General features: G+C 34.5%; 1 protein-coding gene across 3 annotated transcripts in view; it reads right to left on the reverse strand.

The window, feature by feature from the left end:
• Window positions 1-11,138, reverse strand: part of LOC124356860 (E3 ubiquitin-protein ligase rnf8-like) — a 48,006-nt gene extending 36,868 nt beyond the window's left edge. For 2 of the 3 annotated variants that reach the window (XM_046808132.1, XM_046808130.1), the window contains exon 1: window positions 10,605-11,138. In XM_046808132.1, coding sequence (XP_046664088.1) covers window positions 10,605-10,685 — 81 coding nt within the window. In that variant the 5' untranslated portion in view covers window positions 10,686-11,138. The remainder of the gene's footprint in view (window positions 1-10,604) is intronic. The other variant, XM_046808131.1, reaches the window with a different exon arrangement.
• Window positions 11,139-19,106: the final 7,968 nt, after the last annotated feature.

A 19,106-nucleotide genomic window follows, 5' to 3' on the forward strand; every position in this document is an offset into this window, starting at 1 on the left:
TTATGTATTAGATATGTTATTATAGTATCACTATTCTATCACTAAGGATTGGACAATTGGGCATAATACTTTCAAACATTGTAACATTATGAACGGACTAAAAATTCTCTAAGCCTCCTCCAAAACAAAACCACATCCGACCCCGACCTAAGCTGTGTAGATAGGGCATTACATAATTTAATTGCAGAGTAATAAGTATACCTTTCAAAAAATGTAGAGTTGTGCTCAGTGCTTAATTTCTAAAATTTTAGGTGTGGGAACTCTTAAAGCGGGAAGCTCAGACCGGTGGGTATGGAATACACCCCAGGAAGGAGGGGGGCCCTCACCCAGGAAAACTTTTGAAAATTATAACTGTAAACCTTTGTTTTTAGGCCACCCATACATAATAATACATTCATTTTTATAAAATACCAAGTGATATTTTAATGCTGTTTATTTTCTTTAAGGTGCTTGATTAGGATGTAAGAAAATAAAAACATGAATTTAAATTATTGAGTTTACTCTCTACTCCATTAACACCTTGTTGCCTACTTTAAATTTCCCAGAAATATTTGGTTTGATTTCATTGACCATTTTGTTTGAATCAATGAAGCTCGCCAATATTAATTTTTTAATGAATGGTAAAATAAAAACAAATTGAGCCTTATTCACAGTTTTATTTATACACATTACAGTAGTAATAATAATACATATTAATATGTAAATGGATGTTTGTTAATATAACAGCTTTTTTACAAGTTTGCATATTTTACAAAAAAATTGCATACCTTATGGGTACAAAACAATATTAATACATTCAAAATAAACCAACTTCTTGGAAAGGAAAAGGAAGCGTTTAATTACACACAAAATAAATGACACACAGAGTGGAGTAACACAGTTTCATTTTTTAAATTTAGTGTAGTTTTAAAAAGTTAAGGTTGATTATTTTATTTGCTTATTAGTTATTATAACAAATATGTACGGATTTGTAGTATAATATTGTAAGGCAATGCCAAGACTGTTGGTAAACTTAGTTTTAGTTGTTTGTTAATATTTTAAAGTGAAAACTACAAAAGAAACAAAACTAACTGTAAGTACAAAAAAGAACTCAGAAACTTGAGTTCAGAACACAACTATAAGTTAGGCATAGGCTAGTTATTTTAATGAAAACTTAATGTTCTGAAATTCTAAAAGATATTTAAAAAACAAGTTTTGGAAAAAAGTTCCCACAATGCAATGCTGTCTTCATGGTAAGTTTTCTGCCCTCGTTGTTTTGACTTGGTGTCAAGTGCAGAATGGTGTCCCTTCGCCAGCCAGGTTTTGACGTGTCGCTCGGGATTGTATCTAGCCACAGGAGGTCCTAGGAGCCTGATCCGCAATAAATCGCAAACAGTGCTAATGTAGAGTGAAGATCTAAGAGGAGACATAATTAGATTCATTGCAGAAAACCCACGTTCACATTCAGCACTAGACATTGCAATACTATTTATGATGGAAATCAGTTTCTTAAACGACGGCGGTTGCTCTAGAATAGTAGGTTTCTCTCCACTTAACATAGGCTTCAGTCCCTGCTTGAAGTGTCTGAAGTCTCTAATTATATCCTGAGAGCTGCTAATCTTAAATCTATCGCAGATTCGCTGGATCTCACATTCTCCGTAGGTGATGGATAAGTCTTTTGGCCAATACATGGGGTGGATCACTTTGATGTCATTCATGATTTTGGTGTAGTGTTCAGCCGCATTTGAAGATGATGATAGCAACCTTGAAGTCAAGTTGTTAGCGAGGCTCCGATAGAACTGTTTTTCTGGAATACTGGGTATCTTGGATCTTACACAAAGTTTAACATCTTGAAACATCAAATCGTCAATAGCAATTTTAGCTTCCACTGAACGTCTACCCATGTTTTCAACTCGGTTTTCAAACACTTTGATTAACAGTGTTACATCACTGTGGGCTTGGATAAGGTTGAGGCTTGATTTTTGAAGCTGTAAGGACAAATCCGATAACTCTTCTAGAGCATCGAACATCAATGCCAGGTTGTGTACAAAAGTTGTAGAAGATAATGTACTACAAAGCCCTTTGTAAGTTGAACGTTGCTTCGAGTCCCTTTGTTTGTCTTCAGATGCTTCAATGAAATGATTGTACAAAGCTTTAAAATCTGTCCAAACTGCTTTCACCGCCATTAAGCTGGAGGCTACCCAACGAGTATCTAAAACACGGCCGATTTTCAACATTTGCTCCTCTAGTCCTTTAGCAACTTCTGCCAACTCCCTGCTGTTTTTCGGTGAACAACTAAACATGTTTCTAATTTTATCCATGAATATCTTAAAATGATTGATTCCAGCTACTTCTTCTATGGAATCGTGCACGGCAAGCTCTAAACGATGGTTCAAACAATGCCAAATGAACAAGTTGGGGAACGTTTCAGTAAGCTGTATAGCAAGGCCAGATTTCTTGCCTAGTAGCACTGAAGCACCATCACAAGTTAGAGCAATCATATGGTCTTTCATGAATTCAAAGCTTAGACCTAATGCTTGTAACTGATTTAAAAGTTCTTGTAATATACCAGCTGATGTTGTGCTATTTAGTGTTAAGTGTTAAGAACACTGTCATAGGGTTTTGCATTCCCTTTAGAACAGTTCTGATAGAAACCACCAAAGCATTTTTGTTTGAAACTGAAGTGGCTTCATCCAAAAGCAGGGAAAATTTAGAGTCTGACTTGATTAGGCCATTTATCAAGTCTGATTTCATTTCATCAGAAATATGATGAATTATATTGGAGCAAGCAACATTTGAATGTAGGATTCGCCCCATATCTAAGCCATTCATTATTTGAAGATCAATTTCAGTTTCAAACTCAAAAAATGGCCTATTTAGTTTAGCTTGCTTATAAGCCGTGCGGAAAATGCGCTCAGTTACAATCTGCTGCTCTTTATGCATAGAAGCAACAGCTTTTTTCATTGTATCTTTCTTAGCTTCAATGAGTATTTTTTCAGCTAAAGAATGAGCTCGAGACCCACGGTGTAAAAATATCTTTTTCCTAAGAGAGGATTGCTGGTCTTTTTTATTGTTTCCATAAGCGGTAACAGTTCCTAAAACCCACTCTTCGCTAATCTTTAGGCCCTTCGTTTTCTCTGCACCTAGAGTACTCACACTACGGCAAACGTTGCAACCTAGTTCTCTGTTCACAATTAACCATGGATTTTTAGCTTTAAATTCAACAATTTGTTCTTCAGAGCAACAAACTGGCTGTTCACCCCTATTAACAAAATCATTATTTTCATTACTAACCTTAGCTTCGTCTGCATCAGATCCCAAACCCACCAACCTGGATACTATTTTGACCGACGAGGAAGTCGAAGGGGAATGGTAATCGCAATTATCCTCATTGATCCCGATTGCGTCTTCTTTTTTATCTTGATCAACAATTGAAGTTGTAGTCAATGCTTCCGAACTGCAGTTCTCATTATTCGCATAACCTTTTTGTTTCTTAGGGTTAGGTTTAAAGAAATCAACAATTTTTCTGGTAGTCATAGTCAATTAGGAAACTATTTAGCTGCACCAGCACTAATAAGCATAAACACGAACACAATCAACGACCTGCACCTCAAAAACGAACTTAAGCGTGATGGGATGCGATGCAACTTGTAACTTAAACGCGAAACACACCAAGGTCAAGTCAACTAGTCAACACACTTGTGATCACTGGGGCGGTGGCGCGGTGAAGGAATGGAGGGGGAAAGGAAGGGGGTGGGGTGGGTATTGCTTTGTTATTGAGAGGCGCAGCCGCGCATGCGCGAACTAGAATGACTCGCCCGTCACCTTCCTCCTGCCTGATTCCGTGCAAGACTCATCACAGCACAGTTCACAACTGCTTGTACGGGCGCTTACTATCTGCTTACGAGTCACTCGCAAACAAAGCATAGCATAATATTGATCCTACCTACAATTTTTTTTAACTAAAACTTGTACTCGTAGTTTTAAAAGAGTTCCCTTGCGTTCCGGCACTCTTGGGAGGTAAGGGAACGCCGTTCCCTTGCGTTCCCACTGAAATTAACCACTGGTTGTGCTCTGGTATAAATTAAAAACTGGAGTTTCTAAGATTGTATCTGTTATTATTAGTAAGTTGAAATATGTTCTTATGTTTCATGTAAAGAGTTAAGGTGGTAAGAATGGTGATATTAAAATATCTCAAAATATTATGATTCGAAAAAACCCTTTACATGAATCAGATTTTTCATTATAAAAATCATCCTAATTGATTTTTTTTGTAAGTGAAAAATCTGTTTTGTTTTTGTGGTTTCAGCATTCCAAATTTCAACTGCATAGAACAAATATGGATATATACAGCCAAAATATGCTGTGAGGAGAACATTCCTGTCAGCAAACTGTGCGAGCTTCTAATAACAAAGATACCACTTACCAGATACTTTATCAATATGTCTTGGGAAATCAAGGCGAGAATCAATAATAAGTCAAGGAAATTAGTGCAATGGCTTGAATCAATTTCGTCCTCGCCTACAAATAATCTGCACACATTTCCATTGGAATTCCTTAACTAAAAGTCAATGAACACAATTTTATTTGTGTTCACTAACAAATTATTGCCTGCCAACCTTCATATTCATAACAAACCACTGCAATAAGGATCCAGTCTGTAGGGACACATCAATCTCAACATCATTACAAGAGTGATTACTAACACTTAACAAAATTTTGTCAACAAATAAGCATAAATCAGCACAAGTCACACTTCTAAAAACATCATTAAAATACAGAAAAAAAAGAATCAGTCCAACGACTGATCGGGTTTCTATTCCAGGAGGATGCCCCGGACAAACAATCACAGTTCTCCTCATCCTCTATAATCTTTTCGCAGACCGTGTCCACCGAAAAAACACTGAGTTTTCTTGTGGCCTCCAGGAGGGGCCTGTCCCAACGCGGACAGCGGAAGAAGGTGTGTTCCGCGACTTGAAATAGCTGTGACCTGTCAGGAACTGCGTGAGGTAGTAGTCCACCTCGCCATGCCACCTTTTGACCCATGGTTGAACCTGCTCGATGAGTCGGACAGTCCATCGTCCTCGGGTTTCGTGCTCCCAGCTGTGCTGACACTGCTGGAAGGTTCGGGCGCGCTCTTGCTGCATCCTTGCCGATCTCGCATTGTCTCTGATAAATCGCTTTCCTCTCCCCAGCCAAGGGCTTGACAGGGATGACTCCGGCAACCACCAGGACAGCAGGCTCGGATACTGTCCGATAGGCAGAACACACCAGGAGCGCAGCTTGACGCTGAACCCGGGCGAGTCGCAACCTATAGAATTCCTTGGTGAGAGCATCTGCCTACATCTCTGCCCCATAAAGGAGCACGCTATAAGAAATTTGTTCTACCTATAATAAAAGCGGAAACCCAATGAAAGGCTTTGCCCCTAATTCCAAAATGGTCAAGCTTGTTTAAGAGCAGCCTATGGCTGACCATATCAAAGGCCTTACTTAAATATAAAAATATACCAAAACATGTTTGTGATCCTCCAGAGCCTTTGAAACATTTAAAAATAAATTAAACATAGCATCCTTGATCAAAGTGCCTTGATGGAAACCAAACTGTTTGACAAAACGAGCATCATTTACCTTTAAAAATGGACAAAGGTGATCAAGGAATAACTTTTCAAACATTTTTTAAAGTGTAAATAGGGCGGTAATTATTTTTAATGTGAGTGCTGCCCATTTTATGCAAAGGTTTTACAATGGCTGATTTAAGAGATTTGGGAAACTCACCCTGCTCAAAAGATGCATTTACCAGATGTAATAAGGAAGATACTAAAAACTCAAAACATCCTTTAGCAATTTGGAGGAAATACCATCACAGCCAGTAGAGCTAGAGATTGGGCCTAGAGATGGTAAAACAGTCATCTTTCAACATCTAATTTTTCATCTGCTGTGGGCTTTTGTTAGGAATTACTTCTTTAATTACATCCCATTTTGTTAGGAATTGCTTCTTTAATTACATCCCATTTTTTTAGGAATTGTTTCTTTAATTACATCCCAATCAGCTTTTTGACTGTTTTTTGAGTCTTCAATGTGAGAGAGGACCTTCCTAGCCTTGACCGCTGACTGCTTTCCTTTTTAGATCAAGATAAAGTTGTCTCACAAGATTTGAGGAGCAAAGATCTTTTGTAACAAAGTACATATTAATTAGATCCTCATGAAGCTTTGAAAGGGAATGATCGAACTTTATCGATGTGAAATACTTTTATTGATATATTTTAAATTTCTTATATGGGAAGGCCATTTCAAAATAATTTTGAATGGTAGAAAGGAAACAATCAAACTTACGATTGACACCATCAGCCAAGAAAACGTCCATCCATTGCTCATTTTTTAGACACTTTTTAAAGATTTTAATGTTCTCCTTACAACACCTCTTCTGAAAAAAAAAATTCTGAACTTAGGGAGCTCCATAGATGAAGGCATATGGCCTTGTGAAATGGGCCAGACCAGTGAAATGTTTGAAACCTGAGCATGATCATCAGATATGCTGGAAACAACAACTTTAGTTTTTTAGATTGATGGACTGATGTTACAAAATACATTGTCAATTACGGACTCTGAGCCATTAAACTCTCTGGTATAAGCGACAACAGTGCTGTGCAACCCAAATGACGACATTCAAGTTATACAATTTCTTTGAATTAGTATCACGAACAGACATATCAATATTAAAGCCCCCGACGACAATAGTTCTCTGGTTTGGTTTTGCAAATGACTCCAGACATTCATTAAAATATTCAATAAATATATCCACACTATCAACAGAGTTACGTGGAGGTCTGTAGACGGCAAGTAGAAAATATGCAATACCTTCCAAACTATAACTAATAGCTGACATTTCACATATGCCCTCAAAAGAAAAGTTTCCAACATTAAGAGTCTGGAACGCTAAACCATCTTAATTAAAATACATACACCTCATTTGGAGATAGAAGTGCGACAAAACCCAGAAGCTATCTTGAACCCAGGGAGGCAAAAAAATTTTTAATTCGGCTTAAATAAGGAAATGATCAGATAAACAGAGAATATTAGGTGAAATGAGCTCAATAAATACTTCAAGAATACTGAGCTTAGCTAAGATGCTTTGAACATTCTGATGTGCAATCTTCAAAGTATTGGGTCCAATTTTCCCGGAGGTATCATTCAAAATTGTCTGCGCCTTGTCCTGAAGGTCCTAAAAATTACTGTGTACATGTGTTTTATGATATCTGTTGTTGTTATATGAATGTTAAAGAGATGTGGAAATGTAAACTGGAATATGCTGTATAAGCTCAGAATCAGACGTGGGCCCGAAGGGGTTAAAGGACATATCAGCCATACCTCTTCCCAAACATAATAAAGAGTAAGCCATGTCTTGTATAGAAATACAGCTGTACAACTGATTCCAGTGACAAGAACCTAGCATTGCTTAACAGGTGAAACAGCTCATGAGATCTCCTCATTAATGACTTGGTTGGTCTCGCCTGAATGGAAGCCCAAGAACTATAATATTACTTTACTTTTTATGTTTTGTACAATATTTACATGATTATCACTATTCTTGTTTAAATCAACACTGTTATGAACTATCATTGACCTTAAAAGTAACCTTATTCTTTTTAGAATGTTTTAAGCCATGATCATCTAATTTAGTCGTGTTAAGCACGGCGCCCAATGCGACCGGCTCGGCCCAGCCCAGTCTGACCTTTTTGTAAAGTTGAAATACACGGAATCAAATGGACACCCGCCATTTTTATACTCTGTCAAAATGCATACGATCAAATGGACACCCACTACGAGCGGCCTGGCCCGGCCCAGGCAGACTCGGCCCACACGGCACCAGCACAGTCACCCCAAGAGCCGACCGATGCCGGATTAACTGGGCTGGGCCGGGCTGGTCGCAGTGGGCAGTGGTAGGCCGGAGTGAGCCGAGCCGGGCTGGGCCGGTCGCAGCGGGCGCTGAGCTTTAGACTTCTTACTGTAACATATATCGTGGTTCATTCGCTTTGTACTAAACTTATCCTAATTTACAGATATAGGATTCTTCCATGGGCCTTGATCAACACATCATTACATTTTAAAAAATGATCATCTATATCCCCACACTGACCAAGAACGTTGTATTTATTACTAGTTACCAAAGGAGCAGAAATATTTCAACTTGCATAATGATGAGATTTAGTTTTAACAACAGTCCATTTGTTGTCCTTATATTTCTTTAGTTTAATAGGACTAGTGCAGTTTTTGGAAGAATTTTAGCCTCTTTGGGAACAAGAGTGGCATTCGTACATGTATAAAGCCAATCTAGGAACTGAGTTCTATCCTTATTAACTAAACAATAATAGTATAACACATGTTTAGCATTAACTAAAACATTGATACCACATTCATAACAGTTAGTTTGCTGATGGCAGGAATATTCAAAAACCCAGCTTTCCGAAAATCCTAAATTACCTGCATAAAACATAAGATTAACTTTAATGGCTGATTTTATATTTGCTCCCAAACACGAATCAAATTTGTAAATGTTTGATCGCTTGTCACAGAAGAGAAAACTCCAATGTCTGCCAAATTATAATCTTTATAAGGTACACAACTTATTACTTACACAACACAGTAAAAACCTGCTTTTAACAAAAGAGGCTATATTTAGACTTTTTACAACTGCCTCAGCATCACTAAATTTAACCAATTGTGTAAAAGATGGACCTAGCACAACATCAGTACCAGACGTGTCATTTGACATAGTATCAAAATATGTGTTATACAGACATTGTTATACATACACCTAGTCTTAGCCCAAGTTTCACCTTATCACTTTAATAAATACCTTTAAAACACATTGTAATACTTTAGTGTTAGTTTTGAAGGCTCGTCTCTAAGCTTCAAAACACCACTAAAAATATACTTTCACCTTTAAAGACATTTTTTGTATTAAGTAGTAAAATGTTAACCACTACAATTTTTGCTAGATGGCTGGATAAAATAGGTCTTGCTACGGGTGAATCAGCATTATTTAATGCATACATGAAGGGCAAAAATGTGTTTTACTTGTATATAAAATTGATGGCGGCCTTTGACCTCTAGCTGAGGATACACTAGTGTTTCATTGTTTTAGACGCTGGACCGGCTTCATAACTTTTCCAGAGAACTCTTCATTTAATATTCTGCAAGTTTATATAGTTTATATTTCTTTATCTTATTATTTTATTTATCTTTCTACTTAGATTATGTTTGAAATGGCCACTTTTCTAATGTTACATCACGTTGAACAGACTTTGGGCAGGGCGGGAAAGAGCACTCATGTGATCTGAGCTCGAATTAGGTACTATTTCAAGGGCTGCAGTACAATAAGAGGCCACCACCACAATAGAATCATATTTATGTTTATCTAAACTATAGAGACAAAAATGTTGACACGAATTACATTATAGATATTTTAAATTATAATATAACTCAGCTGTTTTAAATCTAAAATATTATTAATTTACTGATGAATAAAAAAAATATCTATGTTATGTGTATCTATAAAATGTAACAAACAAAACAGTTTAATATTTAGTTACTTTTTACTGTTTTAAATATATGTGTGACAGCTAGTGACACGACACATATACCAGTAGCCATCACTCAAATACCATATAATGGATAGTGATTATACTTTGTTTGAATTAATTTGGAACAATAGTGTTATTTAATACATTAAAAAGAGCTGATACACATTAATTGTAAATAACTGTAATTCAAATCTTCTTGTATTTGATAGTTTAAGTATTTTTAATTGATAATTTGGTAAACTGATATGATTGCAGTAGTGGCCTCTTACTATACTGCAGCCATTTCAAGGATGTTTTTTGTTAGAAGAGTGGTGTGATACCGAACCAAAGCCTGCACTGGTGGCCAGGAGCATTTCAGTTTAGGCTTTCTCACGTGATCTGAGCTTGAATTTAAGTGCTATCTCAAGGATGTTTTGGTACTTTCTGATTAAACAGAGGCCATCTATTCAAAGCTCGCTGCAGCTGATGTAGTTAGGCGATTTAGGTTTACTAACCTAACCATTAGTATTTATTGTGTAACTGCCCACCCAAAGCTGCTAAATCCCGTTTATTATCGATGGCCTCTGTTTAATCAGAAAGTACCAATGTTTTTTTGTTTATTTGCCAGAAGTGCAGGAGATGCCACCGAAGCCCGCATTAATGGCCAGGGGCATTTCAAACGTAAGCTATTATTTAGTCTTTCCTGCTTTTTATATCTAATGTACTACTATCCTATACATTTTCTTATTTTAAGTTGAAATTTTGACAAGCAGAGTGGCTAAGTAAATATTTACTGCACCCTTTTAAATGGCACTTTTTAAAAACATTACATACTATAATGATTAGTTTATGTAGGTACTAAAATGCTAAAAATTATAGATTTGTAGTCTAGCCTAAGAAATTACATAATTTTAACTTAGTCCTAGGTCACTGGTATCAGTCAATTGATTTAAAAAATCAACTATTTGTTAGGTTGATTACTTCCATTGCCTAAAGGTTTATTTTAGCATAGCTAGGTAAATGCTATATAGAAAAAGAATTGTAGTAGTTTAGGTTACTTACCACATCTTGAAATATAAATTTTCGTTCATTTCCTTGAATCAAAGCAGCAAGCACTGAACCCACAGATGAGTTGTCAGACATTCTATAAATTTGGTTAGATCAGAGAATTTCAAAACCATAAATAGGTTCTTATTACTTTACTAGGCCGAGCCTTATGCCTTCTTTATAATAAAAGGATACGTGAATAAATTTGTTTACAGAAATAGTTTTATAACTTCGTAACCTTTTGAAATTTTTGTTAGATCAGATAAAAATACACATTTTACAAAACACACTCGAAGTATACCGGTATGGCTGAAGAAAATAACATATACACCCAGTCTATATATTGTGAAATTGACAATCAAAACTACTTTCCTTATCACTACCAATACTTTGACTACCAAACAGCGAACTGTTACATTACATTCTGATTACACATTACCAAAAATATCCAATTCAGTATCTGATATGAAAAAGGACCACCGGCTTCAGTTCCCAACGACATTGGAAGACATTTGGTGTCAAAATATAAAAATTACCCACAGTAAAACAAAGTGTGTTCGCTACGCGAGCTATGTACAGTAAGTCAATCATGAATCATTTATTATTGTAACTTTGATCTCCCTCCCGTTCGTACCAGATTATTGTAAATTAAATTGTATTCAGTAAAGAATTCTGTATTATGATTTGTAGTAGGAAGAACTAAGATGCTAAATTGTATGTTTAGTGTTAGTTCAATACATTTGAATTCTCTAGTAATATACCATATTTCATATATTCAACAATGATTAAATGTTAATTTCAATGTAACATTTTTATAAATAATTACTATTTCTTTTGATTATTGCCTTGCTGTTAGAAAACGCGCAACCACAACTTTCCAAATGGTATCAAATTTTAGCATCGGAAGCAATATTTTGTGTACAGAGTGTAAAACCAATGTTACAACTAGGTAGTTAAAAGTCAATTTCAAAATTTGATCAGTATGTATTATTGTATTGTGGTATTTTCCCTAGCTCACCGGAAACGGGTACTCAAGATTCCGTCACCTACCTAAAGGCACAAAAATCAAACTCATCTATATTATATTATTGTTTTGTTAAAACCTTATAAATACTACGAACTTTGGTTTCTGACATTTCTCTCATAACTGTCAGTTGTTTCTGATTACACTATAAACATCACACAATATTGTGTCAAAAAGATAAGAGAACTGCTGCAAAAGATATGTGTAACATAAACACATTTACAATACATTAGAAGAAAATATTAATAATTATGGCCATGTTGACATATCACGTTAATATTATATTCCTTATTAGCACTAGGGCTAGTCTAGGTATCTCGTTATAATAGGATGATGGTGCGAAACATTGCCAATATTCAGGATGAATTGCTCTTCAAGAAGACCTAAACTCTATAAACGAGTGGTGCAAGAGTAATAGAACGGTCCTAAAGGTAGATAAGTTTGTGGTAATAATCTTCCATCCGAAAATTACTCCACTCCTGTTTAACAATACATTTTAGAGGGTATGGAAATTTCCAGAGAGTCTTTTGTCAAAAACCTGGGAGTTACCTTTACTTCATCTCTTACTTGGGATGTATAGGTTCGCAACATGTGTAATAGGGCAGTTTGAACATTGGGTTTTATTTGTAGACTCTCACGCTGCTTTAATGACATCCAGTCTCTTAAACTTCTCTGCCGTGGTCTAGTACGCCCACATCTCGAATATTGCTCTGTCAGCTGATCGCCACACAAACATTACATGAAGACAAATCGAGAGGACCAAATGGCAATTTTTAAGATTGGCTGGCACTCTACTCGGCTACAATATTTTCTTGACGGTCCGACCTGGGAGGTAGCAATACTTCTCAACTATCATCTCTTGAAGCCAGGTATGTTACTCAGAATATCCTCTTTCCATACCGTCTTATCAATTCTGGACTTAACAGCTCTGAGCTTATGAAACGCGACCAAACTTGAGAGTTCCTACCGGCACAAGATATGTCGCCCTGCTTGCCAGACCTACAACTTCTACCTCCTACATTTTTAATTGCACTATCAATACTGAGGAATCAGCAAAATGGGAACATCGCGCCCTCTAAGCTCGACTTCTTCTACGGCAGCCTGATTTTACAATTTAATGAATTTTCTATGGCGAAGCCACTTTTTACAGTGTAACAAATTTAGAATAAATTCAGATATTAACAATATAAAGATAACTAACAATTAGTATAGCAAAAATAAGACAGATGTAGCAATAACGATAACAATAAATAACAAAGCAATAACAATAAAGACAATAACAATAAATCTAAAGATAACAAATGCATTGGGATAAATGTGATAATAGTGTGTTCGTCCCTCTCACCTCTATCTCTCTATCTCAAAATTTTTTATCTTTTTCCTACACTTCCAGGAGATTTTTTTATGAATAGATCTCCATACCTCAAAGTCAGTGACTTCGTTATTCTGTACTACAATCACTCCATAGCTATGAAGTTTCTTCTTTGCGTTGTAAAATTTGAAAATTTACTCTTCAGGTGAATCTCTTGGCATACAACAATACCCTCTCATTAGGCAATACCAATATATCGTCTGAAAGCGACCAGTCATTGTTAGATCCAAAAGAAACGTAGTTATGGAATGGTTAGTTATGGAACAGGATTCCTGGGATGAAAATAGGCCTAATTTTATTTCTGAAATCCCTCCGAGCTACGCCCTACTGGTCTTTAAAGCAGTTAAAAAAAATTCCATCTTGACCTCTAAAGTTGCGAAATATTAACTGTAAGAGCCTGTTAAAGGTAATAAATTTTCCTGTATAAATATTGTTTTTTGACAGCACGACCACATGGTTAATTAATTTAAACACGGTTTTTAATTTTTTACATTTATAAAGTGAAAGCATTGAGTAAAGTTAATATTAAAAACACTTCTTATGTTTCCACCGTGGCAACAAGACAACCGATTAATTTATTCGGGATTTTACTAAATGAACACAATTCTGGATGTGTATATGTAGGGTATTGAATTTGGTTTCCTTAGACATTGTGATATTTACAGTAGGGAAGGAATAAAAACGGAGAGAATGGGAATTACGAGGAGCATGATTCAACAAACCATTCGCTCCGTGACTACAATTTGAGGAAACAAGCGAGTACATTGAGTCCGTGATTACGGCAAGTGGAATCACTAAGCAATACATGAGACACTAAATGCAATTTTTGTTGCTGAAAATCGTTATGATATAATTCCCAAATTGGACCAAGGAAATAGTATGATATAGCGAACATGGTTTGAGGAGCAAGAAAATGTACTTTACTGTATGATGTATAATCTTCAGATATGGATGACAACTGTCATAACGTAAGTACCGGTATTAAAATGTGTTAGTATTATTGATGTTGATTTTAGATTTTTAATTGTCTATATCAATAAAATTTAGAAATCTGCACTGTTTTGAATCCAGCGTCATTACAATATTATATATAGGTCTATAAATAAATAAATCGTGGGAGTTATTCAATTAAATATACGGAATGTTGCATAGGAATTGCTGGTGATAACGAGGGTTACATTCATAAATGAAAGTTGGATATAAGTGATTTCATACTTGATTCTCTGTTAACGGCTTTCTCGTTGGCCTTTAATAAAATGGTGTTTTTGATTGAGACACTAACAGTAATTAATATTAATTAAGAGTGTATATGCCTACTGCAATATAAATCAAATTAATATTTTTATTCGTATCTCGATTTTTGTACCACGTTTTATAGTAGGTAGCCTGAATATTTTGTGGGTTTCAATATGGTTAAACCTAGCTGCAGATTCTATTACAGTATTGTGTTTTGAATAAATTTAAGTTTTGTTATAAGCAAGTTCAAATTTATCACTAAGCAAATGATTGTTTTGCTTAATTCAAAATTTGTAGTAATATATCATCCTAAACTTCAAATACCTTGTCTGTCAAACAATGTTTCATTTTCGCCTTTTAGGAAGCCGTAAATGTAGGTTTTTTTTAATTTTAAGGAATGTATATGGGCTAATCTTGCACTTTTTACATTGTATCATCATTATGTTTATGTACAGGTTCAAGTACAATTTTGACATTCAGTAGGAACTGGACATTGAAAATGTCCTTGTTAGTAGGTACAGGCTCTAAATTGATAAAAAAATATAGATAGATGATCCTTAGATCTTACAATACTTAGATTCGATATATTTTTAACAGTATAATCATAAGCTTCTGTAGCTGTTTTATTTCCTGTCGCTCTGTAGAGAAATGCATGTTTTAAATATCAGCCCTGTAGGCTCTGTTTTTCTTGGTTTAGTAAGAAAATTCACCTAAAGCTCGTTTGAGTCCTCAACGAGAACACGGTATCCAATATTATCAATGGCCACAGTGTTAATTTTTACCTTATCCTCAGTGATAAATTTGTACGAATAAGAGTTACTCATTATTACTTTTTTTAACCCTTTGCACTCCCCGTCCGCATGACAGTACCTACTTGTGATTTTCACTCCTCTGGCCACCTCTTATGGCCCAAGGTCATATCCTCTACAACACTGAACATTTTGTTGTGAGCCGTGTCGTTGCTCTCCTCTGTCCATATGTAGTGGCCGATGCTAAAATGCTCCTAAACTCCTCTGGCCACCTCTTATGGACAGTGACATTTAACTATATTACATGTTTTGTAAATAATTCTGTTATATATATAATGTTCTGCCATATCTTGGCTGATTCTAAACTATATAATCAACAAGATTATACAATTTTTTGGGGGGAAATGTTATTTATCTGTTTCTTAAAATACAAAATAAAATAACCCTTTCTATTGATGACTAGACTATAGATGAATAAAATATTTTTTAAATAGTTTCATTAATTTTTTTGCCACTTATTTAATGTAAAACATCAATAATAAATATGAAATAATATTTTTAAAGTCTGTTTTGTAAGATGATTGCCCGCTGAAACTCAGCTGGCAATCATCAGCTGGTTATCAGCTGGGTGACTCATGACTATTTAAACAAACCCAAACAATTAGCCTCCTGTGAGCTATCGTTGTTGTGACAACCAATGAGATTCTTGTATTTGCTTGTATGTTATTTTCGTTCAGATATTTTGTCACAGTTTGATGACGTAGTTCTAAATAATTTAAGGTTTCCATGTTTTCTTCTGTGGGTCGTCCCCCCATGGTTGGCATGTCATGGTAATAGCAAGGAAAAATAGTTTACATAGCCATATGACACTGTGCAAAGTTTATATATGTTATCTGCTATGGTTTGTAAAATATTAAGCCGTACACAGACTTTCCAAACACCTGTATATACACTATACAAAATAAATATAAGTAAATTATACATTAGTAAATCGTTAGAAATTCAGAAATAATTTTAGTTTTGTGAACTAATCTCTACATTAAATCAATATCTCTATATGATATACATTTTCAGATTGATTATTTTTATTTTTACATAGCTATGTTGGAAAGTAGACCAGAAACTTTATAAAGCAAAATTGATAGTTATTTTATTAAAATGATAAGAAACAAACTGAATTACTGTCACTGAATGTTTGAAATGTTCTAAGTTGATAAAAGTCGAAACAACACATTACAAACCAATACTGACTTAAAAATTGTTTGAACATTTTGGTAATTCTTCAAATCAAATTTTTGGGAATTCACAAATTAAATTTGAAAATGTGTGAAATTTTCAAAATAAATTCCTTAAACACGTTTCCATTTAAGCCAAATTAGAAAAGTGTGCATAGCCTGTGAAATAGGGAAAAACCTCCCAACTGTGTTAAAAACAAACCACAGAAACAAAACTCTAAGCTTTCTTGAACTGCAATCCTGGGAAAATGTTTACTCAATATTTGAATCAGAGGAAAAGTACTTGATGCCACCTGTTTTCTTAAAAACATCACCGGAGTAAACATCAAAATTAATAATGTAACATTTGGAATATTACAACTAAGGGAATCTGATTTGATATCTTTACCTTATGCTGTTTTTCTTTAATTATTTAGTACTTTTTATAAATAAAATTAAAATTTGCCTTAAAATTAACTACTTATATCTGTGGATTTTATACTTAATATATTTGCTTGTAGTAATTTTGCTTTTTACCTTTAAAGAAATATATCTAAGACTTTGATTTTTAAATCCATGCAAAATATATTAAATAATCAATAAGAGAAAAATAAAAGCAACGCTTTAGCATAAAACGATCATTTAAAATTGTCCTTTTAAAATGCCCCTTTAAAATCACCTGTTGTTGTGATTGTGAATAACATGTCAGAGTGGAACAGACATCTGACACCATCTATATTCAGTGTAGTATAGAACATGACCTTGGGCCATAAGAAGTGGACTGAGGAATGTACGGACACAGCTGCGCCGAGAATTCACAGAGTGCAACAGGTAAGCACCATGTCCACCTCTTAGGGACTGAGGAGTGCAAAGGGTTAATGCTTGTAATCATATTCTTTATATTGGAAATGTTGGGCACAAATATAGGAGGAGGCTTACATTCTGTAAATTGACGTTCTTCTTGTTAGCAATTTATTTCAACACCTAAAACTTATTTCGTACTTCTAAACTATTTTGTAAGTTGATAACATGTCTTATATCAGACCTTTCACAAGATTTTATAACTTTTGACTCATTACTGGAAGGCAAATGTCTCTTATTTCTAGTTGGCACCAGTTTGGTTTTGATTGCCGTCTTCATTTTCACCAGAAAAAGTTGTTCTCACCGAGTTTTATTAAATTTTGTAGTATAACTATAGACTAAACATAGCAAACACTTGTAAATAATGTAGAATTAAACATGTGTTTTATTATGACTGGTTGAATCAGCTGAGTCATGTGGATTGTGGAACTAGCCTGCTTCAGTGAGTTGAAACAATTTTCCTGTTGAAGTTAGTTCCTGTAATGTTTCCTTCTTTAGTTCAACTGGGTTTTGAGGTTGTGTTTTTAACAACTATTCAAAATTGTCTTGAAGCTCTATTAAAAATTGTTTTGTCAATATTATTCCTTGAATTTTACTAGAAATGATGGAATATTGTTCTTACTGCACTCGTATGTAAAGGTGTCATTATTCAACTTTAGCTGTTTCTTTTTATTTTAACATTTGTTGGATTGTTTTCAACTCACCCATTCAATTAGATGGTCAATTATGTCCAAATTGATGTAAATGCCAAATATTACATATTTTGTACAGTAAAAAGATAATTACATAAATTAATTATTGAGCTTTTTGAGATGACTTCTCAATCAAGTTAATGTTATTTTAGTAAATCTTTTGATTACAGGTTTGCCAATGAATAAAATATTGCTAATTGTCTAATAAAATACATTACATTTGAATTCATCTTCTATTATTATTACAGAAACACCAATTTTTGAAATATTTAAAATATTAGTTGCATGAACAATATTAAAAATTTGTGTCACCAGTGTTGGCATTAAATTTTACAAAGTTATCATATATTTTATAAATAAATATATTCTTATTCTTATTTATTATGTTTTGAACTTATTGGCCCTGAAGAAAGTGTTGAAAAAGGTTTACTGTTAGGCTTATTCAATTTTTTCCAGGTACTGTGCAGCTTCTTCATGCTTTTTAACAAGATATTCCTGAGAGGTGGTAGTATTTTTTACAGATAGGATGGGGAGTTCTCACGTTTAACAGATAAAACAGAGCTGTTCAGCCTTAATACAGTATTCTCCCAAACAATAAACTTTTGGTCAAAATGTTTTATAAACACAATTGATTAATAAGAGGGAGTCAAATTATCTCGGAAAATGGCCAAAATCATCTTTCTTTCAATGCCTTGTCTTTTGGAATTGAAAAATAGACACATTGTTAAAAACCTATACTATCACATATACTTCCACACCCAGGGATAAAACAGGTTGAAGGCAACAGTTATTGGAGATTCATTATTTATCTTGATAAAGTTCACAACACAAAAATGCAAACAATTTGTCAAAGAAACAGTAGCAAATCGCAACTGCTAACAGGATACATGAATAAACTTTAGGTCAGCTAACATCATCTGTGTGCCACTGCAGGTTCTGCTGTGTATCATGACGAAGTAGTTGAAGTTGAGAGGGGAGCATTCAAGCATTTGTATCGTGTTGCCTCGACTCAATCTGGCCAATGTTATGACAAAACTATGTAACTCAGTTATTTTTGTTAAATTTTACAATGATAAATGTCCAAAAGAATCCATATTATTAAATCCTCCAATACTAAGTGTTTGGGTAATTTTCAAAACAGAAGTAAGATATTTACAAGATAAACATTAATAGAAACAAGCTCCGATTTTGAGCAAACTGAAAGCAATAAAGAAACACAATATTTCACAAGATATATGCAATGACTTTGAAATTTATATTAATGGTTAATCAAAATCATAATTTCTCAAAATACTTTCCCTATTAAAAAATTCTTAAATGATAAAGTGGGTTATACCAAATAACACACCTCACAGAATGGTTATTACTT

Source organism: Homalodisca vitripennis, chromosome 3 (genome assembly GCF_021130785.1).
Source record: "Homalodisca vitripennis isolate AUS2020 chromosome 3, UT_GWSS_2.1, whole genome shotgun sequence".
NCBI lineage: Eukaryota > Metazoa > Arthropoda > Insecta > Hemiptera > Cicadellidae > Homalodisca > Homalodisca vitripennis.